Source organism: Engraulis encrasicolus, chromosome 22 (assembly GCF_034702125.1).
Source record: "Engraulis encrasicolus isolate BLACKSEA-1 chromosome 22, IST_EnEncr_1.0, whole genome shotgun sequence".
Classification (NCBI taxonomy): Eukaryota; Metazoa; Chordata; class Actinopteri; order Clupeiformes; family Engraulidae; genus Engraulis; species Engraulis encrasicolus.
The window spans coordinates 15,455,811-15,481,996 of NC_085878.1; the positions used below are offsets into that span (position 1 = coordinate 15,455,811).

General features: G+C 43.4%; 2 protein-coding genes across 3 annotated transcripts; one reads left to right on the plus strand and one right to left on the minus strand.

Annotated features, from left to right (window-relative positions):
• On the minus strand, positions 1-15,022 carry drd4b (dopamine receptor D4b). The gene is made up of 6 exons (XM_063188196.1): positions 15,001-15,022; positions 5,707-5,894; positions 5,078-5,190; positions 3,719-4,070; positions 3,403-3,640; positions 1-203 (listed from the first exon to the last, which is right to left on the minus strand). The coding sequence occupies exons 1-6, from the start codon at positions 15,020-15,022 to the stop codon at positions 1-3; spliced, it is 1,116 nt and encodes a 371-aa protein (XP_063044266.1).
• cdhr5a (cadherin-related family member 5a) lies at positions 10,370-25,999 on the plus strand. 2 transcript variants are annotated; one of them, XM_063188187.1, is made up of 14 exons: positions 10,370-10,419; positions 17,797-17,972; positions 18,393-18,455; positions 18,555-18,644; positions 18,774-18,860; positions 19,248-19,352; positions 19,435-19,620; positions 20,005-20,095; positions 20,191-20,288; positions 20,423-20,629; positions 21,717-21,830; positions 21,954-22,020; positions 23,081-23,235; positions 23,638-25,999. In XM_063188187.1, the coding sequence occupies exons 2-14, from the start codon at positions 17,901-17,903 to the stop codon at positions 24,244-24,246; spliced, it is 1,944 nt and encodes a 647-aa protein (XP_063044257.1). In that variant the 5' UTR covers positions 10,370-10,419; positions 17,797-17,900; the 3' UTR covers positions 24,247-25,999. The 2 variants fall into 2 exon arrangements, with proteins under 2 accessions (XP_063044257.1, XP_063044255.1); XM_063188185.1 differs by lacking the exon at positions 10,370-10,419 and adding an exon at positions 17,026-17,327.
• The last annotated feature ends 187 nt before the right edge of the window (positions 26,000-26,186 follow it).

Sequence of the window (26,186 nt, forward strand, 5' to 3'; positions counted from 1 at the left end):
TCACCAACAAGTGAGCACAAATTTGCGGAAGAACTTCCTGAACTCCGTGTTGAAGACGGTGTATATGATGGGGTTGACAGCGCTGTTCACGTAGCCCAACCACGTGACGGTGCTCATCAGATAGGGGGAGATGTCACAGGTCTTGCACATGGCCCTCATCGTGTGCACCACAAAGAAGGGCGTCCAGCAAAAGAGAAAGGCACCTGCAAAAGCCAAGATGATGACAGGTGTTGACATGAACACACTTTGACATCTTCTCTTCAAAGGCACACTCCATGGAGACACTGCTCTGACTTCCAGGCTATGTCACTTGCTAGACACTAAGCAGCAAAATTAACTAAGCAGCAAACTGAATTGCAGAGCAGAAAACTTTTCATTTCACACTATCATGTAAGGCAAAAAAACATTTTAAAGATTACTTTTTACAGAATTACGGTTAATGATTCAGTTATGTTAAAGGCATTGATTTATGTGCATTAATCTACCACTGATGAACTCTTCAAGGGTTAAAATAAGACGCATTTTGCGATTTCATGGACATTGACGCAAAGCAACCCATTAGAGTGTACAACCTCCTTTAATTAGTTTACTGTGTTCTAAGTCAGCTCTCCAGCTGTTCATGTGATACTGTGCCACATTCAGACAGAGACAGAGAGGACTTATCGCACGAGAAGGTGCGCACTGCCAACACCGGATTAGGTAATACCTTCTTCGAACCGCAAACAGCAGCAAGACATTTAACAAGCTACTGTGTTTCATTGGAGGATTGATTGCACAAGGCACCATAATTATTGTACACAGCCTAATGCATTATCATATGAGACAGCTCTTATCTCTATTTGTCTGCCATGTTAATATAGATTGAACAAATACCGTGTTCTTTATGGAACAGTACATTTCGTGATGGCCGTGGCGGTACAGCACACCTTGCAGATGTTGCTGCTGCCACGGCTGCTACCGAGAGTCTCTGGGCATGCTTTCCATGGCCACTTAAATATTCTATTGGAACGAGCTGTTAAAATAAGCATGAGCCCACTAGACACTCTGAATGACACAGAGCAAATGTGACAGAGGACTTGGGGAAAGCAGGACGTCACTAGGATAGTGTATGGTCGGTGGCGCGGGGCTGCTTTAAGTGGATTGCCAGTGAAATGAGTGGCACTATGGTCCTTGCACTCAGTTCAAACTGCAGCACTAGATGTTGCTTCTCTTGGAAAACGTCCTTCCTTACTTGCATACTTTTTTCCTTCCTTCATTTCTATGTCTGTGTTGTAAAACTCTTCATTTATTGGAAGAATATTGATAATAGGCTCCAGCGGAGCTAAAAAGTTCAGGCAAGCCCACGGCTAACATTTCACTGTGAAAATTAGATTACGAGACCATACATAGATTATGTGATTATTGGATTTAAGGCTTAAACCTATAGTTAGCAATGTGTTGGGCATTAGGGAAATGTGTGTGTCAATGCTGTGCACTTGTGTGAACCGTGATCGATCCTATGGATTTCTGCACCTATGCAACAAATGTTATTCAAACGGATTTTTGGAGACTTTGCATATTCTGAAGATTAACTTTTACAGTATTACTATTGGCCAATGGCATCCACTGCCCAATGGCTGGTCAATGTGAAGTGTGTAGGAAGGACATTGGATCATCAATGTTGCAAAGAGAAACAGGCCTGAAGGAGAATAGCTATTCATATGTGATTAGTGTTTTGTGATTAGAGCTTTTTCTGACATGAATTGTGTTATCTTGCCTCGTGTTAACACATGACAAATATCCTTTGTACAACAGAAGACTTTCAGGTGTCATCTTCATGTCGGAAAAAGCTCTAAAAACATGGTTTGAGGAATAGAAAAAACGTGTTATTTGCTTCATGTGTTAACACAAAACAAATATCCTTTGAACAATAGATTACTTTCAGGTGCCATCATTTTTTCTATTCCTCAAACCAGGTTTCATCATTCATCCATTTCCTACAAAAGCTAAATCCCTGGCTTAGCTTCCCCCATTTTCCTGTCGGTTCTCACTGAGCAACCCAAAACTACGTATATTGGCTTTACTGTGAGTAGAATGTCTTTGATAAAGTACAATTCTGTAATGCTCCTGTTTGAAGCTAGCCTGGGACCCACCCATAAGCACCGTGGCACTCCACAAAATGTAGCTTTGAAGTCGTAATAGTCAGGCTGGCCTGAAGCTCTGTCTGACACCGTCTTTAATCAGCAGTCCCCCCTTCATATGACGTCCATCAATGAGGCAACCTCTGTGTTTCTACTGGCAAGCAAGGCCCCAAACAAAAGGAGAGCACTGCTGATACAGCACTAAGTGGCAAAGAATAGCTTGAAAAATACTGATGTGTAGTATTTGTTCAGCTTCAGAGTATCTCCTTCATTATTGATTCTTTGGTGAATAAAGAATGGAGAACAAAGGTTCTACCATATTGACAAATGGATACTGTACCTGTGCCAAGGCTCTAACTGTAGCTGTTGGTCTCAACAGTGCATTTTAAAGTGCAAGTTGAGGCTCGAAAAAAGACTAAAGCATTCTTGAAAATGCATGCTTGCATTTAAAAAAAAATGTTTTGCCACCAAGTGGTCTTTGAGGGGGAAACCATTCTTGGAAATAATATTCTTTCAGTTGCAAGCTCAAATGCTTGTTCAGCACATACTCTATGGTGCACATATACGTACCAATAAATGGCACAATGGCACTGAGTAAACAAGGAATCTGTGTGAACAGTCATCATCAATGAGGGCAAACGGCAACAAACGAACATCCTAGCTGCTCCAAACTTTACATAGGTTACAGCCTGTTTAACAATGATGATGCCTTTACGTCAAACCCCTTGACATTAAGTCTAACTACTTCCTCCTGTCCTGTCCTGTGACCTCCGGCCTTATGATGCCAGGCTTGACTAGCCTGATTATCATCGACTTTCAAATCTCTTCAAGACTTGGTCTGACCAAGAGCCTAACAATTAACATTTCCCAAACAGCATTGTGTCACCAGGAGGGCGTGGCGTGGCTAAGGCTTGACATCATTGACGATAAAAGTTTTTATTAAATATGTTGCAAAAATGTAAAGGTCATTCTCTCATTTTCAGTTGAATGAGGGAAGTCCCCAAAAAAATCGCTCTGTACTTGGTTTTGCAGTTTTGCCCACGGAGGCGGACAGCTCTGAGCCAAGAGGACAAGATCGGACCCGGAAATGAAGCAGTTTCACATGCACATAGGTACTATTTCCCAATGTCAAGTGTTCTAGCCTTAGTAGTGCGCGAAACGCCCAGTGATTGGATACTCTTTGATGAACTCCACAGAGTATCCAATCACTAGGCGTTTCACTGCACTACCAAGGCTAGAACACTTGATATTGGGAAATGGTCAAAATGTCACGCTCACTCACCCACAATGACGGGGAGCACCTTCATGGCCTTCCTCTCCCGGCCGTTCAGCTTGGCGCCCTTCTTCTTCTTGCGCACCACGGGGCTGCCGCTGAGGTCCGGGTAAGACACAGTCTGCACGATGCTGTTCCGGTACTTGATGGGCAGCGGGATCTCCGGCGTGCCCGGTTCCATCTCCTCCTCCACCCGAGTCTGGGCCAGGTCCTTCTCGATCACGCGCGGGAGCCGCGGAGGCGGAGGCTCCTGTGCTGTCTGAGTCTGGCCCTGCTGGGGACTCTGCGTGGGGTCCAGGGGCAGGGAGGCGTAGGAGGAGGAGACGCGCAGGGCGGCCGGCGCCTGGTAGGGCTGCAGGCTGCGGCACGCCTGGATGCTCTTGAGCAGCTTGGCCTTGCGCGCCTCCTCCCACTTGCGCAGGCCGTAGAACATGCGGCAGTAGAGGAGCAGCATGATGGGGCAGGGGATGAAGAAGGAGCAGATGGAGGAGTAGAGCACGTAGTTGTCGTCCTCCAGCTTGCACTCGGAGGGGTCGCGTCCGGGGATCCTGTTGATCCCCAGCGGGATGGGAGAGGCCACGGCGAAGGACAGCAGCCAGGTGGCCGAGAGCAGGAAGATCTGACGGTTGTCCACGTGCTTGCGGTTGTAGTGCAGGGGGACGGCCACAGCTATGAACCTGAGGAACACGGAGCAGAGGGTATTGAGGGTTTTTTTTTTGGGGGGGGGGGTTAGCCTTTATTTAGACAGGACAGCTGAAGAGATGACAGGAAACAAGTGGGAGAGAGAGAGATGGGGTAGGGTTGGGAAATGACCCAGGCCGGACTCGAACCCGGGTCGCCCGCATATGGTACAGTGTGTTAACGCACTGCGCTACAGCACCCTCAGCAGCAGCGGTGTAGTCTACTTTTTTGAAGTGGGTATACTGTATATTTTATCATTTTTTGAAGTGGGTATACTGTATATATTTGTCCTATTCAAAACAATGGATCAATCAATTTTAATTGGGTATACTGAAATCCCTGAAATGTAGAAGTGGGTATACTCCGTATACCCGCGTTCTACGTAGACTGCATCACTGCTCAGCAGAGGGTATTGTTGAGGGATTGCATGGAAGTGGTGCCAACCCAGTACAGAGCAGAGGTGGTATGGTTCATTGTATGGAAGTGTGCCGCCAGCTCACAAGGGCCTAGCAGGCCAACAACTGCCCTGTGCTGGACCAGCAACTTGCGTATTACGCCATGCTCGTCATGCTTGCAAACTGGCTGGCCATCAATGTGATGCCATATAGACTGTCTTTTTTGCTAAGTGTTGTATGCAGAATGTATAACATTCCGTGCCTGATGTTGTAATCATGAGCATTACTACACCCTGTGGGAGGGCTGTGGAAGCCAATGATGTTATCCAGTGCCAGGTGCTTACGCTGGCCTTTCACTAAATCAGCTGATTGTCATTGGCACAACTCCTAGGGGTTAGGTAGGAGTTGGGGTTGGAGAGAAGCTAAATAAGTTAGTGCAGAAGTGAAAGCAGGTGATGTGGAATGTACTAGAGAATTCCCGAGTCCAAGATACATCACTGATGTGAATTTTGCCACAATAACCGCAATTGTATGTTTTTTTTGTGCATGCCCCCATACCGGTGTGTGTGTGTGTGTGTGTGTTTGTGTGTGTGTGTTTAACTGCATACCTGTCAACACTAATGGCACACAGGTTGAATATAGAAGCTGTGCAGAGCATCACATCCATTGTCATCAGCCCGTCGCAAAGTGTCATATTTAAGGACCAAACACCGCCTTGAAACTGAGAAGACACATTAGTTACCAAAAATACATCACACAAAATCATCTCATCACCTCCTCCTCCCAAACATCTGCTGTGGCAAACTACATCCCAAAATGTGTTTTAGAAATACACATTGAACGTCTGGTTATTAGTAAGTTAGTAGCCTATTAATTGGTATGTGACAAATACAGTATATTGCACTGAATCTGCCGTTTCCACAAGGGCACCAACACCTACCCTAACCTCAGGTTAAAATGTAAGGGCATAGCCAGGTTACTACAAAAAAGGTGAAACATAATGAAGATATATCACATTAAATGATTTCACAATTACAGCTGTCAAGTCAACTTGCAGTGCCCAAGCTCTTGTGGTCCAGTCATTCCAAATGTAGGCTAGCCTACTGAATCTATATGGTCTTTATAGGGTAGGCCTTTGTCTTTTTAAATCTGAAGGGATTTTTTATATTTTATTTTAAATACCATGTGTCCAGTTTGGTCAAGTTCACATAGGCTAGGTGTTTAATTCCAAGCTTACCTCTGAGTACACATACAGTGGCAACACCAGGACAGCCAGCATCAGATCTGCAACTGCCAAACTGACAATGAAGTAGTTTGTTGTGGTCTTTAAAGCTTTTTCCTGGTAAACACTAAGGCACACCAGTGTATTCCCACAGATAATGAAAATGATCAAAACTATCCCAAAAACAAGAACAGGAATGTTGTAGTGCATGACTGAATCCTGCGTGCAGCAGTTCGAATTCGTAACGTTTGTGGACATTGCTCTTCATTCGTATTAACCAATAACCGACAACTTCCAATCAAGTCATATATCGAGGTAAGATAATCCTGTGGTGCATTCCCATCGATGTATCAAAAATATCCTCATGAATTTCCTGCGTCTGCTTTAGTTGGAGTCCATTATAATCCTCAAGAAAATACCGTTGCGCACATGCCGAAAGACGTTCACCAAGGTCTGTCACCAAAGGAACCCCCTGAGAAGGCAAAGTCTCAGTTGCTCACATCGGATCGGTACATGGACGATTAACTTGGTTGAAGTTTAAATAGATGACTGTACGGAGTCTTAGCTGTCAGTAGCTGAGACCGACATATCAAAACTTCGCAACCTATTTTGCGCATTGTCGGTACAGTGCTGCACAATTATCCAGGTGATGATGATGGTGATTAGATAGCGTTCCACATACCACTGCTGCCACTCGAAGAGGCATGTCCCGTCTTCTTGACGTTTCCACCAGTGTTGCTAAAGAGAAGTGACCACTAGTTTGGTGCCAGCCGAGCAACTCCAAGCCATTAATCTCCCCATTACGTGCGGCATTAGCCTTCGTGCTTGGACTCGCTCCCCAGATCCGTTTGTCGCTCGGACAGGGAGCAATTAACAAACCTTGGTGTAACAGCTTAGGCTACTATAACTTTAAGAAAGTTGGGCCGATGTTGTTTATGATCGAAATGTAAATAAATCTACAACAGTTGGACATCAAAGGTCTGTCTAAACTCATATACTTCGCCATTTCCCTTTCGGAGAGAGATGTCAGCATTATTATTGGTAAATCCGTCAACAACATTTTAGGGCGCAATAGGCTACTGTAACTGCACAATTGGAGTTAGAAAGATTGTTGTTGGCCTACTTGTGAATAACAGCTAAGCAGTTACACCCCTCCCGTGCCCTTCAGGTTCCACGGTGATTGGCAGGGTCTATTTGTAACGTGTGCGCCCCAAGCCCTTGGCCTTTCACATATACAGTAGGACTTGTGGGCACACTGTATGGCACTGCAGGTGGTGTAGATCCCAGGGGATAATGGAAGTTTTTTGTTTGTTTTTTGTTATATCTCCCATTTCCTGGCCCCATTACTACGATAGAAAAAACCCCGGCTCGGCCTATATAAATCCAATAACTTCCAATAAGTTAGTTAGGCCTACTGATACATGTACAGTAGTGACACTCCCATCAGTCATTGTTAGGAGAACTATCCTCTTTTATTCCATAGGACTATGGGTTATGTAAAATAAGTTAATCGCCACACCCAATCTACCACAGATGAATAAACATAACATGACCCATCTTTATTTATTTACTGTGTGAACCATTTTCTTGATGGGTAAATAAATAAATATTTCAAAATGTCACTCACTGGTCATTACGACAATTAAATTATTCTTGCCTTCCTGTCTGGGCCAACGACTGGCCAAGAATTAAGGATATAATATTGTAGGCTGTGGCATATTTGGTTAATGTGCAGATGTATTTTTATGAACAGTGATTACATCCGAAAGATATAATATTGTACTGTGTCGTCTTTTGTTTTGTATTGTTTATTTTAGTTCAAAGCAATCCATAAGGATGTCCATGGTTTGCCCATGGCCAACCCCCATCAAAATGAAATACCCTGTATAACATGATCATTGTGTTACAGTAGCTCATGTCGAAAAGGAAGAAAGGAGTCGCACACAAGAGCTGAATACAAAATCAAAAGCTGTATTAAACAAAGCCGAAAAAGTTAATAAAACTGACAGACAAGTGACAAACGTTTCTGGTCTAGCCCATCATCAGTGTTCCCAGTCACAGTAGCTTATGTATCATATTTAATGGGTTAAAATATTTCCATGTAACAGGAAAACAAGGCGGTGTCTGTGCCTGACGCATTTCACTTGGTGTGTCAGCTCAGGGAGAGTAGGACTGCAACTCAAACTAGTTCCTCCTAGTCTTTCATGTTGCTTGTGGCCTCTTGTCTAAGTGGCCTTGGTTACATGGGACATTTAGTTCCGAATGAACTCAATTTAATTCCGAATTAAACTTAATTCAGCTTTGGAAACATTATGTTATGTGAACAGTTCACAATGAAATGAAAGTGCAATGTAAACTTGACGGAACTATTTTTCATTCTGCATTATTAATTCGGAATTAAAACCATCATGTGAACGTATGTTCACCAGTGTCACCCTCTCACCGTGGAGAAAACAATTAAGTTTCCCCACTGTCAACATAGGCAGAGCAACTTTTAGGGAGCTATTCCCCATTCAACATCCCCTTTTTACAAATGAGATATTGACCTTTGAACTGTGCTTTTGAGACATACTGAATGAAACGATCGTCGATTCACATTGAGCCTTACGTTGCGAGGCCGCAGGAAAGGAACAGGAGGAACCAGTTTGAGTTCCATCCTTCTGCTAAAAGGTGAAAAGAAATCAGGCATTCAACTCTGACTCCTGTGCACGGACCCAGACTTGCCTGAATTCCTGTTTGATCCCCAGCCCCGGTAAACCCACCCTGCCTTCCGTCTGAAATACTGTCTGTACTCCTGCCACAGTAAGCCCGACCAGCCTGTCTGTCTCCTCAACCATGATAACTGCCTGCCTCTGTCTGTGCTGCTGTCTTGGTTCCACTTGCCCATCTCCTCTGTCCCTGGTGTGTGTGTGCGTGCGTGCGTGTGTGCACGTGCGTGCGTGCGTGCGTGTGTGTGTGTGTGTGTGTGTGTATTACACACACTCCCTCTCCTCCTGAACCCCAAATAAACTGTGAAAAGTGATGGATCCTCTCTGTCTGGTACATGACAGAACAAATACCTACAGACATAAACTAGATAGACAGTCCGTTTCGGGCCTAGTCCATTCTCAATGTCTACAGCAGGAAGCTCAAGATTATTAGTAGTTTTAAAATAAATAGTTTTAATGAGATGGATATGAAAGATGTTGCTCCTGCTGCCATACAGGTTCAAATGCCATCAGAGATTGCAGCCCATCTGTGATGTGATTTACAAAATGAGTCAGCATTTGTGGTTCGTATCTTGCATGTTGCATGACAATTATTTTACCCTACACCAGGGCCGGCCCGAGGCAAGCGAACTATGTGATGGCTTAGGGCCCCAACTGCAACAGGGGCCCCCTGTGAGCGCCAAAGTTCCAGAAAGAAATGAACTCTCCATCATTTTCCATAGTCATATATTTATTTATCATGTACCACTTACTGCCACAATGGAAACAGGTTGCTTGTGTAGTGGCGTAGGGATGTTTTCCTGGCTTGGTGTGTGCGCCCCAGTATCAATTGAACTTTGCTGGAATGCCATAGCCTATCTGAATGTTGTTGCAGGGAGGAATTACATTTCAGAAGGCAAAAGGTGTTCATAATAAAGTGGCCATCGAGTGATTATCTGGGGACACCTCAATGACAAGCTTAGGGCCCCATAAAGGCTTGGGCCGGCCCTGCCCTACACCAAAATGAAACAAACAAAAAAATGCATTGCAACCATACAAAAACACTATCTGTTTTTTTCCAGGGCAAATAAGTGCAGACGGAGCATGTGAGATTGCTGTGCTTCTAAAGCAGTGGAAGCAAGTGAACTCTGAGCTAGGCATCTGCTACTCCGTCCCTCATTTGAATTGTATTAGTCCCCATGATGCTGAAGACAAAGACAACAGATGCTTCCTCCCCACCCCAACAGTCTGGCTGGCGTTGGCCTTGGGGGAGACCACGTGTGGAAAGGTAATTGGTCCTGATAGAATTTTTTAATCACATTCATGCCCAAGGAACATGTACAGAACATTTTGCATCCATACAGAGCAGAGGAAGTAGACTTTTTATGTAAATCGTCTCTTGCAACCTGGATCAGTAAATGACAAAAACCAACAAATATCGTTGTCTACGCCTACACTTTAGACTCGTGTATTGCTTGCTGCGTCCACTCCCAAAAAATAGTAATCACTCGAGATAATGAAAAAAGGAGGCGCACACAAGGCTTGTGTGAAAAATGTATATTGCAGCCAAAATTTTACAACAGAAGTCATACTCTCACTCGCCTCCTTTTTTCATTATCTCGAGTGAACCTGGATCAGTAGAGATGAGGTGTCCACAGTGAAGCCGAAATGTTCAGTACTGTATTGTTGCATCAACACGTTCCTGTGTCCTGTTTCCTGTCAGTTCTTTTGTGACTTGTGTAAAAGAGAAAATGAAAGTATTTGATCACCAAAAAATGCTGATGTGGACTGCATAGATGTGTTTATAATATATAGATAGAAAATGAGATATGCTTCAAAAATGAGCATGAGACGTGTGAAATGTGCAACCTACACTGTTTCTGGGCTTCCTGTAACAGATAAGGACTGTCACCTCTCTCTGTCACCTCATGCTAAGCTGACCACAGAACCTCCTTCCAAGTCGGGTTCCCAAGAGAGACAACAACTGACGAGGCACTCCATCCTTCTCACCATTGAACGCGATATCATCAACTTGCTGCAGGTTTGTTTGTGTGCGTGTATGTGTGCGTGTATGTGTGTGTTTGTGTCTGTGACTGCGACTGCGACTACGTGAGTGGGGTGAGTAGAGGGTGTGTGCAGGCGTGGCCCAACCGGGAAGATTGTTAAAATAGTTATAAACATTTTACAAATCTTTTAAAAGTGTTATGTCTACACTATTGCCACATTGTTGTAATAATATTATTATTTGTGATTTAGCTGTCAGTTATTGTAAGTGTTTTTGCTGGGGTTTTTTGCCGGGGACGGGCCAATTCGCGTCACCCGGCCGGGGCGCAATTTATGGGGTGCGTGTGTCTGTCCATTCTGTGTGAATTCTACAAGGAGTGTACTAGAACAGCATTCCAGCTTGGAGGATTGCATGAGCCCGGGAGTACATTTCTTACCTTGCTTATCTACTGTAAGACAAGACCCAGACCCCGGTCTACTCTAAATGGTTAATGGTAGGGTAGGCCTATTCTCTCCAATAAAAACTGAAACAGCAAGAAAAACATTTGCAAAAGTTGCAGTGGCGGAACAATTGCACACAGAGCCCCAGAGCAAGACACTTATAGGACCCCCCAGAAGGCCTGACAAGGGGGCTCCATCACCTATACAAGAGGGTCTCGGGGCAAATGCCCTGCTTGCCTCCCTTATCTGCCCCTGCAGAGTAGGCACACATCCTCCTGTTGCTCTGGTGAATTGCTGTGAGTCCTGTCACGGCTGATTTGGTAGATAATCTAGCAATTAAATGGCAGACTGTTTGTTTGCAGCTTGATGCAGCTTAAAATGGCACTGTTGTGACAGCCATCATTTCAAAGTTCACAGTTCCTGCCTCTTAAAGTATGTGTCTGTCTGGCAGCAGGGTCAATCCCCTAAGTAAACCCTGCCATGTGCCTATACAGTACCTCCGATTTGCACTCCACTTCGTTTACTTCGGGTTAGGGTTAGGGTTAAGGGCAAGGGTTAGGGTTAGGGTTAGGATCGGCGGTCGTGGCGACGAACCAAATGACGTAAGACGTCCGGCCAACCGGTCGTGATACTAGTAAGTCCCCGTAACTTGCAGCAGCCGCTCGCACCCACAACAAAGAACTTGGATAAGTTATCCAAGTTCTTTGCCCACAATGAATTCACATTCCATGATTTTGCATTTTACGGTGTCACATTTTTTTATCCATGCCGTCGCACCCACTGCGTATGCGCACCGTGTCCTCAGGCTACACCCCTGTACTACACAGTAGCCAATGCATTTTCCAATCAATAATTGTTATTTTCCAATATACGTTCTTTGCTCTTGACTCTTGCTTAAAAAGCTCTTGACTACCATGGACTGACCAGAACTGACACTAACGCTAGATTAGTGCCTGTTGGGAATGATGTTCAAAACAAAACATTATTTTTGAAGGGCAGTAGTGATCTTATGGTGCCTTTCCTATAACTAATATGATATGACAATAACCTTACCAGATCACAAACATCTGCAATCATCTTGAGACAGAAATACACACCAAATCACCATTTATGGACTTGATTTACTCACTTCATGTGCCTTGTACATGCCTGAGGCATAAACAAATTATTTTGGCCTCCCCACGTTTGGGTGGTCTAACACAAGGGCATGGAGGCATGGCTGCTCAATGCTAAAATGCTCTAATCCATGTCCTCTGGATGGGGGCTCACCCAGACCAAATGTCACGCTCCCCTGCCTTTTTCAGTGTTCCAGGAAAAATGTTGGGGGAAAAGGGTAAACAAATAAACCAAGAGACTAAACCTACATGATTGAAAGAAAAGAGAGAAAGATGTAATTAATTCAGGCCTCTCTGCCCCCCTGAGATCAAATTCAAATACAAACTTAGCTGAACAGTGCCTGAAATGGCCAACTACTGTACGTTTTAATTGACGGTCGGTCACTGTATTTGTTGTGTGTGTATGGGAAGCAGAGAAAGAGTTGTATAATATTTCATAATGGATACAGATGAATTTCCCAGTAATGTTATGTCAACTTGTCTCCGGGAAAAATCACGGTTCTTTGTTTAGGGTAGCCTCTCTGGGTCAGTGGTAGTCTAGCCAAGTAGCACTTCTGTAATTAATAGACAACCGAAATGGAATGTCGCTTGTCAAAAGTATTTACAGTAAATGGTATGAATGGTCAGTCTTGGCACTTGGACACAGGATATGTCCCTACCCTCTCCAACTCAGTACCGTCACAACCAGACACGCAAACAAGGCACTTACCTAGGGTCCTCAGCTGAAAGAGGGGCCCCAGGTCGTGACTGGTTATGTACTTTCATTGCAATGACCGCTATGAAAACTTTGTGAGTGTGGTACCACCTCGCTAAATTCAATGACGGAAAAGTGCAATGATACTGCTATCAAAATACCACATTAGTAGGCCCCTGCTTAGTAACTGATGAGAAAGAGGGGGTCCCTCTTCCCCTAGGACCCCCAAATATCTTGAAACGGCCCTGCTTGGCACACTAGACTTGACTCAGTTTGGCATCTTGCCATCCAGTTCATTACGAGTTCATTTCTCAGGGATACCGTTGTGATGCTACCTTAGGCCTGTTCATATTAAACAAAAATAAAAAACAACCCTTGAAAAAACACATTCAGATATTAGACTTGAACTTTATAGAAATACACCCAGTCATAACAATATTAGTGACATGCTCCCAAAACATGCCCTGTGGGTTTAATTTAGTTCACATAGGCCATATAAAAATAGAATACAGCAGACTGTACACTCAATCTCTGTGACATGCCAGTGACGCAGCATACTACATGTGACATCAAATCAGGAAAGTGTCTTTACGTTTTAGAACAGATTGCTTTGGTCCCTGCCGTGGCTAACCGGTAGGGCATTCGTCTGCCATGCGGCTGACCCGGGTTCGATTCCCGACCTGGGTCATTTGCCAACCCCTCCCCATCTCTCTCCCCATTCGCTTCCTGTCCACTTCGCATACTGTCATCGCATACTGTCATCAATAAAGTCGAAAAAGACCAAAAAATATCTTGCTTCCGTAGGATTCCCAGTGCCATACCCATTCCACCTTCACCGCCTACCTACCCCCTTATTGCCTCTGGAGTATTATTAGCCATCATTAATGAAATGGCATGTATTACCTCCGCCAAAGAGGTTATGTTTTCTGTGGCATTGGTTTGTTTGTCTGTCTGTTTATCTGTCTGTCTGTCTGTCTCTCAGTAGGATAACTCAAAAGTTGTTGAGTTGTTGACAAAAGGAACAAGTGATTAAATTTTGGTGGATTTAAAAAAAAAAGATTATTATTTTTAATTATTATTATCATCATTATTATCATCATCATTATACAGTTGCCCAATTCATTCAATATGCAGCTCCATGTGCTTCAACTGCTTGTCAGGAGCAAGTTAGATGACCGTGGTTGCAGTGCAATGTTTGACTGCTTTATATATCTGCAATGCAAAGGCTGTCAGTTGGTGTCCTGTTATGTAAATAGCAGCGTGCGCCACTCATGTCACGGTCTTGTCGTGCAGGCCGCACAGTTGCTGTGCCTTTGGCATGGACAGGGGACAGTGTCCCGGGCAGGCTGAGCAGAGTGTGTGTGTGTTGTGCTCCTCCTGACCCACTTGTTCAGTTCAAGGCGGCGTTAATTCCCTGCAAGACACCCGCCAAGCCGTGTGAGAAAGGGCCGTGCACAGGCGCACTCTGCAGAAAGCTCTGCAGGTTAAGCATCTTGGAATTAGCAGACTGCTCAACACCAAGAGCATTAGCAGAAAGGCTGTAAGGCAAGACCACTTGCATTGTTTTCTAACTCTGGACGACGGCCACTGATAGGTATTATTGTATATGACGTCATCGCTCAGCCACAGCTATAGATGTTTGTCTTTATTATTTATTTAGTCTTTGTTAATAATGGAATAAGGGTTTTTTTTTCAAGCATATCAATTCTTTCCTGACATTCTGTAGGCCTACATCACGTGTATTCAAATGTGGCACTCAGAGTAGTTTTATGTGGTTCGCGAAATCATTTCAAGTGTGTACTAAAGTTAACCCACATAGTCTACCATTAATATAGAAAATATGACTTGAGGGCAAAAGTTTGTGCATCACAAGAATTATGAGCGGGTCCCATGTAGTGTGACAGCACATGCTAGCACTTACATAGATCGAAGACTTGAGTATGCTATTTGTGTTTTTTGCTTAGCTTTAAGTGTAAAGTGTGTGTACACACAATTTAAAAAATATTCAATCCGGCCCAGATTTGGATTTTGGCCCACGGACTTTGACTTATTGAGAGTTTACCAATGTCCCACACTAGAGGGCATCATAACAGTGCGAGATGATCAGAGAGTTTGAGCAAAAACAAACAAACCCATAGTCTATAATAGATCTGTAGGTGTCAATGGTTCAGATCTTCATTGGGCATTATTATGTGTTCAATGAATGTTACATTATCGATGAAAGTTCATGCTCCTAAGTAGCTTACATGTTCGAGACCATCCCAGCTTTGAAGACCACACCAGAAAGTTGGATACAGAGAATACAAATTGTTTTGGATATTGTTATGGACATACAAAGGGAATTTCTACTGTAGTTGTGAGAATTTGTGACCCTGTTCCTCAGGAGTCATGTAAGATTCTCGTGCTGAGCTGTTGCTGCCCTCTACTGGTCACATGTTGTTACGACAGCCCATGGGTGTCATGGGTAGTTATGACAATATTTGTCTTTTATAATTTGTTTTGGAGGGTGTGGGGTGATGAATAATGAGCAACCATTCTATTTACAAAATATCAATACACTGCATATTCTATGCACTGTGTATTCTTTACACAATCTTAAAGCCCAACATTTTATTTCACACTTAAAAATATCACACATACATAACAATATTATATACATAGGCCTAACTGTTATGTTAGCAAGAGAGTAATAGAGCTTGCGGTTGTCACCGCCACTAGCTGCTCCCACAAACACATGACATTAGCATGCATGTATGAGGCTGCACAATGCGACTGCTTCATGCAGTACTGTGACCCCTTGTTCCCTCTCCTGATGTGTCTGTCTTCATGTGTGCCTGAATGTGTGCGTGTGTGTGTGTGCATGTGCGCGCGCGTGTGTGTGTGTGTCTGTGTGTGTGTTTGTGCTTGTGTGTGAGAGTGTGTGTGTGTGAGTGAGAGAGAGAGAGAGAGAGAGAGAGAGAGAGAGAGAGAGAGAGAGAGAGAGAGAGAGAGAGAGAGAGAGAGAGAGAGAGAGAGAGAGAGAGACAGAGCGACAGAGCAGAGGGGAGGGGAGGGGAGGGGAGGGGAGGATTGGCAGTGTGTTTTATGAAGCTGTACTTGTCTCAATATGCACTATACAGTAGCTGAGGAGTTCCATAGGAACGGCCTGATGGCCAGAGACTGGTCGGGTCGGGAGGCAGCGGCTACAGACATGACAGGCTGACATAACAGGCTGACATATCGTATTTACCATGGCTGGTCTGACTGTTGGGGGCCCCTACAGATAATATATTTTGGTTGGGCCCTGGACAATGGCCCACTCTGCCTATTGGTAAAGCTGGCTCTGCATGCACACGTGTCACGTGTCACAATCCACTTTCTATCTAAATAGGTGGTTGTGTGACTAGTTCGATACTCCTAATCGAAATTATAGTTTTGTCATTTACAGTACATTCTCCCAGAAATGTAAATATAAGTAGTAAATATGAGTAAATAATATACATTCAAGCATTTCCATAGTCAAGGTATGTCACTAAAGCTGCATGCTGGAACACCCAGTAGACATGAGCCATTAGTGTGGTCATAAATCACGTCTACTGAATGGCATCATGGTGGGAATGGCTGAGGTCCTGGCAACATGGCCACGCCATATACATGTAGTCAGAGAGAGCGAGAGCGAGAGAGAGAGAGAGAGAGAGAGAGAGAGAGAGAGAGAGAGAGAGAGAGAGAGAGAGAGACTGAGGGCTGCCCATGGCCTTTCAGGGTGACATCACACAGGACCCAAGGGAGAGACATAAATATATCAAGTATATAACAAACAAACCACTTGTGGAATATTTTTTTTAATTCCATGAGTAATACTTTCATAACCACTTCCCAGTGGCCCCACGGTGCCCATTGGCAGATGGGCTGGAAGCATTGACAGCCAGGATTGGAACAAAGCGAATGCCTTTGGAGTGAATACCTGGAACTGTTGCATCCATGAAATAATCACCAAACATGGGCCAGAAATGAATGTTTCCAAGCCTGCTGGATAATAGAAGGATGCAAAACAAAGTAACTAGGCATCATAGAATTGCTCATCTGTGTAGCAGTCAACTCTTTCTATTTCTTCAAAATGAAATGAAGATATCATTAAATCTTTGAAGTAATCACCACAAGGAGAACCTTTGTCTAGGTCTGCAGAAGCAGCGGATATTAAAATCTGCTCACTGAAACATTGACATTTCATGCTTTATCAGGCGGGTAAAAAAAGGAAGACGCAAAAACCTAAGACAGCAAAAACCACCAAATCCTTCAAATGCTGGAGCCTAAGTGAGCGCATTCCTTTCGGCCCCGAGTCCCTTTGTAAGTGGAACATGGGCAACTAATACGGAATGACCCCCTTGCAAAAACAGATGCAAGTATTTTAGTAGGAGGGCGCTGAGCCGTCCTCTGCTGGCAAGCTCTTTAGGCAATATATGACCGTAAGATGAAGTCACAAACATTGCGACTGGAATCGACTCCCACTCATGGGGGGAACACAGTCAGTGCTTTATGTGGAGAAGTACCAGCTGGTACCACGGTCTCCCTCCAGTCCTCCATACTTCATTTGTGTGGACGCAGATTATTGGGGGGACATGGAACAACAACGCAAATATTACAGTAAATCCTTCAATGGCATCCTCTACTTCCTCCTGACCGTCTGCCTTCACAAACTAAGCCAGTCGCAAAAGCGTAAGTAAAACAGCTATTTAGGACGACAAAAGTATCCTTGTTGACACGCTCGAAATCTTGTGATCCGTCCTTTTTGTGTCCCTCGTCGTTGTTGTGTGCATGCAAGGGCTATCTTGGATCAACACAGCACACATGATATGCAGTGTGTGGGGTAATGTATTCTCAAGAATTTGTATTGTATAAAAAGTTGTTTGTTCAACTCTTATTTAGACATTATGACGCAAGGGACCCTCTTGAAATAAGAAAATTTGAGAAACGAGAAGATGGTGTTTGGCACTTTGAAAGATACTGTCATGGCTTCACATACTTCATTGTTAATCCCTTTGAGGCTCTCTGCATATTATTTATTCTTCAAAATAACCTGCTAGGCCTTTAAGCTGAAACTCATCCATGGCTGTTGACATCAGGATGGATGGTTATTGTTGTTATAAAACGTGTCTTACACTGTCTTGTGCTCTGTGTCTCTTAGTGTGCACCGTCCCCCCAGAGCCCGTGACTATCAGAGAGAATAGCACAGTTGACACTTTCATTGCCACGGTCAACACCACCGAGAGGGACATCACACTGACCATCATGGATAATCCAGAGGAGGCGTTCGAGCTGCGGGGCATGGACCTGATGGCCAAAAGAGGTCTGGATTTCGAGGTATGAGAGAAATTCATATTCATTTCGAAGTATGAAAGATGTGGGGTGCAGTGGCTGTTGTTCTGTGAAAGCAAATCAATGTCAAGAAATCGTGAAATATGGCTGATCTTTTAAATGTCACACCGAATTCATCCTCTGGCTTTTTCCACTTTCTAAATGCACTGGGATGCATGTGAATCGACAATAGGCCTGTTCTGTATGTGTTGTACTGTAAGCCTATGTGAACACACAGTGCTATACAGTTGACATGCGAGTGTCCATGATGTGTGAATGAAAGCAGAGTTTGTTTTACATTGCTTTGTCCTGTGGTCTGGTGCCAAGACCATTTAAATATACTGTCACAAAAAGCTGATGCATGATTCAACTGTTTGTGTTGGGAGGTTTCATTTGATTTCATGTTTCTATTAAACTGTATTTCAGACTTTACTTAATGAGGATGCGCTCACAGTCAGGATAAAATGCAACAAGACTGGATTCAAAGCAGTAAGTCCATTTTAATTGCTTCTCATGTTGGCTACTCTGTATGGCAGAGGATTACATGATGATGAGCCGAGTTATTGAGGCTGTAATTGTCCTCCACAGGTTACCTTACCTCTTATAGTGCAAGTAGAAAACATCAACGATAATCCACCCACCTTTGCCAAGGAGGAATATGTGCTGGAAATTGATGAGGTGAATATTTGAACTCCCTTTTTCAAATAGCAGTGATAATACAGGTGCGTTTTCTGACATTTATGGCAAAATGTAGATGTACATGAATGTGGACTGACTCTGTATGTTAATCTCTTCACTTTTGAATAGCTCATGCCAATAAATTCCAGCATTGGACTAATAGAGGCCACAGATCTGGACTCCGATCTTCTCTACTACAGCTTGGATCCATCCACGGTAAACATACAGTGACTAAGTGATATTAGTCCAAAGATATTTAACATGAATGGAAATACTACTCCCTACTGAAGCTTATTGTCTTGGTGGTACCTTGTGGCAGAAAACGTACAGTATGTACCTACCTACTAAGGTACAATAAGATATCACAATGATATGTTTGGAACCCTTTTGTCAGAAAAAAAAGAGTTTTGTACCTGGTAATGTAATTTGGTACCCCGACCGCAGATAACCATATTTGTGCCTTAGTAGGTGTATTATATGAAAAAGTAAGTACGTCATTGTTCTGCAAAAAGGTATGACAAGCTTTGGTACAGAGTAGCACTGTCCTTTCTCTGTGTGTAGTAAGGGATGCCGTAGATCAATAATGTGATGAATGTTTTTCAGAGCAAATACTTCAGGTTACAAACGGAGAACTACCCAAAGCTCTTGGTGCAAAAGATAGTGGAATTCGATGTCATCCAGAAGATGACACTGATCCTATATGTCCAGGTAAGTCCTCTACCGACGCTCACGGCCCAAGTGTGACGTGACCTAACGACCTGCCCAATTAATTAGTTTCTCATTATAATAGGACACACCCATTTCTACAGAGCTTGACGAGCCCTCCTTCACGGCCACCACCACCATCCAGGTGAACGTGCGCGACATCGATAACCGTCCCCCGTGGTTCCAGCCATGCAACAAGGCCCAAGTCGGCATTGCCAAACTCTGCTACAGCTCGGGGTACAAGGGCAGAGTGAACCTGACAGAAAAAGTAGTAAGTTACCTGACTATTACAATATTTCGTTACATTGTACTTAGCTGACACTTTCATCCAAATCAACTTCTTCAGGGAAGCAAGTTGAAAAAAAAAAGTTCTTACAGGGTATTGTTTACAGTTCCCGGAGCAATGTAGGGTGAGGTGCCTTGCTTGAGGGCCACTTCTGCCATGGGTGAAGGTGTATAGACACACATTTCTTGTCCTGCGGGGAATGGATTTTGTAATTTTCATTACATTGTGGTCAAGAGATAGTGATGATGCTTGTGTGTGTGTGTGTGTGTGTGTGTCTGTCTGTCTGTCTGTCTGTCTGTCTGTCTGTCTGTCTGTCTGTCTGTGTCTGTGTCTGTCTTTCTGTGTGTGTGTGTGTGTGTGTGTCCCAAGGAAGGTCCTTTGCAGTTGCAACCAGGACCTGTGTATGCAAAAGATGGAGACAAAAGCAGAAATGAACCGATCAGTTACAGGATCCTCAAAGGTAAAACAAAAAAAAGAAAACTTAAATGAACTGTCATGAAGCACATTTCATTTGAAGTCTGCAGTGCTGATTATATGTCTCCATTTATGTCACAGGAAATGAGGACACCATATTTGAAATTGATGAGAACACGGGCAACATAACAATGCTGAAGGCTGCTGACATCGCTGGTCCAATTACTCTGACTGTTCTGGTAAAATTATGGACAAAATGATAAATAACCACCTCGATTCATTTAAAGCACGGCTTTATACATAGATACTGACGCAGCATCGCAATATGACTTTGGTGATTTAATGTGTTGTTATATCTGACTAATGCACACAGGCCTCGCAAGTCACCAACAGAGATCAATTTGCCATCGCATCAGTCACCATTGAGGTGATGAAGAAGAGCCGCAACCCTCCGAGATTTGAGAAGGAGCGCTATGAGGCCTACGTCTACACCACCTCTGGACCAGACAACATGGTCATGAGAGACAAGACCTCCAACAGACCCTTCCGAGTCAAAGCCCGTGATGAGGACTTTCTAACTGTGAGAAAAGCGACACACTATATTTTGTGTTCAGAATAGGGTTCACATGTTAGCCGCCAATACATCCCAGATAGCAAAAGGGCCTTGATTTGACGGCATTGGACATTGATTTGACGGCATTGGACATTGATTTGACAAAAATGGATGCTGATCCAACATCCCTTTTCTATCAGGGATGCCTGATTACTGCCTGTGTCTGTGACTTAGATAGACTATAAGATATGTGTTAAGCAAATTCAAGGGCTTACTTGGTCCTTGGTCAAGGGCCTTATTGGCAATGTACAAAACATTGAGTACACGCCTAACAACTGATTGATTTTGCCTAACATGTCTTACGGGTCACTTATACAGAAAGTCAGGGCTGCTGACAGCTTTGACCAGGCCCAGGACAACTGTGTATATGAAGAGCTTTGGTGCAAAATTACGGAGTATATCCATTTTGGAACATTTAGGGAAATTTAGATTTTTGTACTGGGCACTGTATTGCATTGCATTGCAAAATGCATTTAAAGTATGGGTAATGCTTTAGAATAAGGTTCTTCTAATAAGCCTTTATAGTCACTAGTAAGCAGTTAGTAATACCCTTACAAGTGCCCAATAACATGCTTATTAACTTTGTTAAAATCTTATAAGCTGCTTATTATGTGTTTATAGTGGTTTATTTTTTTAAGCTTATTATTTAAATCGGTACACATAGGCCTATCTATCTTGATATGCTGACTAATACTAGATATGGAGGCGTCGCAAAAAAAAACGTAATTTTCAAGATGGCTGCCATGTGTACCGATTTTCATGCTTTTATTCAAATAAAGTTACTCATCAGATGTTAACAACGTTAATAAGCAAGTTGACAAAGTTAATAAGCATGTTATTGGGCACTTGTAAGGGTATTACTACCTGCTTACTTGTGACTATAAACGCTTATTAGAAGAACCTTATTCTAAAGCGTTACCAGTATGTTCTCGAAATATTTGAATGGCAAGAATTCTCACATACAAGATGAAAGGCCATCTGACCAGTAATTTACAATAAGTCCAAAAATGGGGTTTATGTCACTAATTGATGTTTTTAATTCTTTGTGACTGAGGGTACGAATCCTGACATTCGATACGAGGTCCAGTACAGCAGCTATGTCAACGTGACCACAGACGGCTTTGTTGTCTTGAAGAAGGCCGTGAAAACGGAATCCTTCGCACTGCAGGTAAAGTCCAAAAACGTTTGCTTTGATCCCTTTGCAGAACAGACAAAATGACAATCGAGAAAACATTGTTTATAGTTATGCCAAAAACTTAATCCGTTTTATGTCTGCTTGGCATTTTCACAGCTCCGTGCCGTAGACATAACCACAGGGGAGTCTGGAACGGCAGCACTGTCTGTTCAAGTCATTCCAGGTGAGGTTTGTCTGCCAACACTTAAAAAGATGAACAAGCAAAAGAACCTTCATAAAGGTCAAGAAAAGGGCTTTTAATATCTGTCAGAATTTGACTACGTACATGATAGGCTTAGAAATGCAATGCTTTGTTTTTTCTTTTCTTTGAGTTTGACATTCTCGACTTTGAGTGTTGTGTTGTGAAGTGCCAGACCACACGTCACCTTCTGACAGCTAGAGAGTGGGAGACATGGTGCACCCTCCCTTACCATATACAGTGCAAGTATATGGGGACTTAAAGGTGGGGTTGCAGGTTAACCATTTTAAGAACATGTACTATTATGACATCACGTTGGGGGTTCCGCAGGCTCATAGGAGTCTATGTAGAACCTTAGAATCCTCGGGGAGTTCCCCCAACGTGATATCATACCTGCAACCGCACCTTTAAGATTTGAGTCTGGCCTGGGCCATTTTCCAGCCCTTGCCCATCTCTCCCTCTCCACTACTTTCCAGTTGGGGTGTGCAAAAAGTCATCATGACAATGTGATACTTATTACGATATACTGCTTCACGATATACTGCATCGAGCCATGACAATGGATCGCAATACTCATTTCCACAATATACTGGATCAATTCATGACAATAAATTAATTAATTACAATTGAATTTGTCACTGGTTAATTTTGCTCAGTTTAGAGTAGGTAATATTTCTGTTGTATTGGAAGCTCTATACCAGATGCTAAAATGCTTAAGTATTTAAGTAGTTGTGAATGCTACACAGCAACTGACAAATAAGCTGTATTTTTACACATTTACAGTACTGATGTTATTATTGCAATGCATCGCAAGAGTACATGAATCGTAATGCATTGTGATTGAATTGCATCGTGGCATTGTGTATCGTGCTGCACATTGAATCGAAACTCTTTGCCAATAACCTCCTCTACTTTCCAGTCACATCTTCACTACCCTCTCATCATAATGTGTGAAAAACCCCACAAAAAAGAAATTCAAGGCTTTGTTTTGGTTTTTTTCCTTGAAGTCTGACATTTTGGACTTTGTGTGTGTTGTGTTGTGAAGTGCCAGACCAGTCACCGTCTGACGGCTACAGGGCAGGAGACATGGCTCTGCTGGGCTTCATCATGGCAGCGCTGTTGGTGATGTGCCTCATCGTGATCGGAGTCCTCATCTCCAAGCTGAGGAAAGGGAATGCCAATGCGCTCAAGTTATCAGAGGTCAGCATCCCATCTCAGCCTTGTGAGTGAAGTTCTAGAATAATAATAATCACCCACTTACAACCGGCGCAGCATTCTCCAGACAGTCATGTGATCTGATGCCATGCATTCAGACAGTCATCTGATATACTAAATGCAGTCATCTGATATGAGAAATAGAGAGATGTGATTATTAAAATTGTAAATCCCTCAGAATGGGGAATTTAGGAATCCATAGCTGTTTAACATCTCACAATACTCAATGATATATTTTTACTGTCCCAAAGAATAATTGGTCTCTTTGATTCATGTGCTACATGTAGATAATGTCAACAAAATCCTTCATCTGGCTTTTTCTTAAGCTTAAACTGAATGTGTGCACAGTGGTGCCAACCAACATTTTCTCTGCTCCATGTGTTTCAGTGTCTAGGCCCGTGCCTAAAACTGCAGCCCAGAAGAAGACCAAGAGACAGCATGCAGTTTACCAACGACGGGTTCATGACTGAAGGGGGTGACCCTAGTCGCGGGGGAGGGCTGCCCCCTCGGCGAAGCTCCGGCCCCGACCGCAGACCTGACTCCATCAAGACGGCCAGGGCCAGAGCCTTGATCCGAGAGCGGCAGAAGTCACCTTGCAGCTCCTGCGGCAGCAACCGGACCAGCCAGGCCAACCACGTCCCCGCCGGCAGCAGCCCGGCTAAGGCCCGGCTGGGGCCCACGGGACAGATCCGCTCCATCCTCGCCAAGGGGAAGAAGCGGGACGAGCGGCAAAAGAGCGTGTGGTTCAAGGAGAGCGCTGACACCTCTGAGATCCAGGTGGAGATCATTCCTGACAACATAGGCCTCAAGCCTAGTCCTGAGGAGGATGTGGAGAGCCTGGATGCTGACTCCACCAGCTCCCTCCCCACAGAGAGCGAGATGGAGCTGGGAGAACTGACCGCCATGATCACGCAGCAAGACATGGCCGTGCAAGTGGACAATTCTGAGGAGGACAAAGAGGACGAGAAAGAGAACGGAGACAAAGAAGACCAGTAGTGGATGTGTTCATTTTACAGACACTTGCTTGAAAAATAAATATCATCGAGTGAGTTGGGGGAAAAAAGACACACACGGAAAAGAGATGCTATCTCCTCTTGTAAGACATTGGCAATGTTTTCTCGACTTCATCTCCATGGGAGATTTCTCCGTACAGCCTCTCCCTGCTCTTCCACAGATGATGGAATGGATCTGATAATTGCTCAAATGCTTTTTGGTTAGCTTAATTGGGTCTGTTAAGCTAATCAAAGCCACGGTTTAAATTAAGGACACTTCAACCCCCCCTGGAGGCAGGCATGTGAAGCTCTTGCAACTCTACAGTTGAAATGAAACCAGGCTCTGTGTTCTCCCACTTTGAGTCAGGTATTGCACAGCCAGCAATAAGAGGCCAGAAACATGCAGTAAATTCATGCATACACAACCAAAACAGATAGACGTGGGTTGGCCTGGAAGGTCAATATGTTAACTTATACTTGTACAGTTTATTTGTAATTTAGTTATTTTAAAGCTTCAAGGAATAGCATGTATTCTGTTGCTTATTTCCAGAATGTTTGCCTCTCATTCACAAATTCCATCTTTTTCGTGAATATTTACAAGTGACAACCACTATTAATCTGCCATTTTGAATTAAAAGTCATAGACATCTTTGGCTGCAAAACCTATTCTGGTCAGACCAGTAAAGATTAGCTTCATATTATATTAGTGAAAAACAGCAAATTTGTGAACGGGCATCATTCAACATTTTGGAAAGGAATAAAAACTGTAAAATTACACACTGGTCCTTTAAAGGTAATGTATGTATTTTTGTGCAAATGATATGAGTAGACGTGTGTTGGATTTACATGTCGTTAGGTACACTGTACAGCTTCGCCTTTCCAGCCAAGTGATGTCTTTGGCCATTCTGTCAGTGGTGTAGTTTGGCATTCACATCACTACATGTAATCCTCTGATGTCCTCACACTGTTGACTTAAGAGAGTGCAGTACTGGGGCGGGCCTCACAGAAGACCATCCTCTGGTACTGCCTTAGCGCCCACCATACTTAGTAGAGTCATGAATACAGCATGAGTTCCACACCAAACACACAGTCCATGTTTGAGGCAACATTTTGAAAAAAAAAAGTGCCTGAGAAGGTTTGATATAAGACTTCTACTCTTCAGATCCATTTTTTTTGTTGATGTTCATGTTCCAAGGCAATGTTGCTGTTTTGGAATGTATTTGACCTGTACCACACTAACACACCTAGCAAATCATATAGGTTTTATGGACATATTTTGATACTTCAAATACTTCAAGTTCAACTTGCCAACCTTACTAAGCACATTAAGCATTGATGGTGTGTACTGTGTGTTTGTATTTTGTTCTTAAGGAATGTTTAAGAAGGATAACTTAATAAATTATTTCGAAATCAGGACAGAAAATGTTGATTTAGTATTTTCAGCATCAACTTGTGCTGTAGTCCCAGAAGGAAGGGTTGCATACAGCTTGCCGTCATGCATTTTAAATGGTGGAAAACCGTAATAAGACATTTCATCATCTGATATGCTACTGCTACATCCTTGATAGTAGGCTTTACGTTGTGTGTTTTCATACCTAGTACATGAAATACCTCTGATGTAAGCTCTATACATGAGCTTTGGTGTTTGGTGCATTTGCACACTAAGGAAGCAAAACATCTATGCCAGGGGTTCCCAACCCTTTCCAACTTGGGACCCACTTTTTCACAAATGTCCGGGGCCCATCTCTGGCCCAATAAAAAATACACCTCAAATAAAAAGTCAAACACACAAATTTGGTTTTTAGAAAATGATTTCAAGGCCCACTTGGAATACCCTCAAGGCCCACCAGTGAGCCCTGGGCCTGGTCCACAGTTGGAGAGTCACTGATCTATGCAAAGACAGGGAAAGCCTTGCCGCTTGATATGCAGGTGCTTTTGTATTTT

Excerpts from the sequence above, each read along its gene's own strand:
- drd4b (XM_063188196.1), bottom strand. The coding sequence starts at position 15,022 with ATGACTCCTGAGGAACAGGGTC. Across the intron at positions 5,895-15,000 it reads GACTCCTGAGGAACAGGGTC|ACAACATTCCTGTTCTTGTT; the intron begins ACAAATTCTCAC and ends CAGTCATGCACT. Across the intron at positions 5,191-5,706 it reads CACTGTATGTGTACTCAGAG|TTTCAAGGCGGTGTTTGGTC; the intron begins GTAAGCTTGGAA and ends GTGTCTTCTCAG.
- cdhr5a (XM_063188185.1), top strand. The coding sequence starts at position 17,123 with ATGGGGGGAACACAGTCAGTGCTTTATGTGGAGAAGTACCAGCTGGTA. Across the intron at positions 18,456-18,554 it reads ACAAGACTGGATTCAAAGCA|GTTACCTTACCTCTTATAGT; the intron begins GTAAGTCCATTT and ends TGTCCTCCACAG. Across the intron at positions 18,861-19,247 it reads ACAGCTTGGATCCATCCACG|AGCAAATACTTCAGGTTACA; the intron begins GTAAACATACAG and ends AATGTTTTTCAG.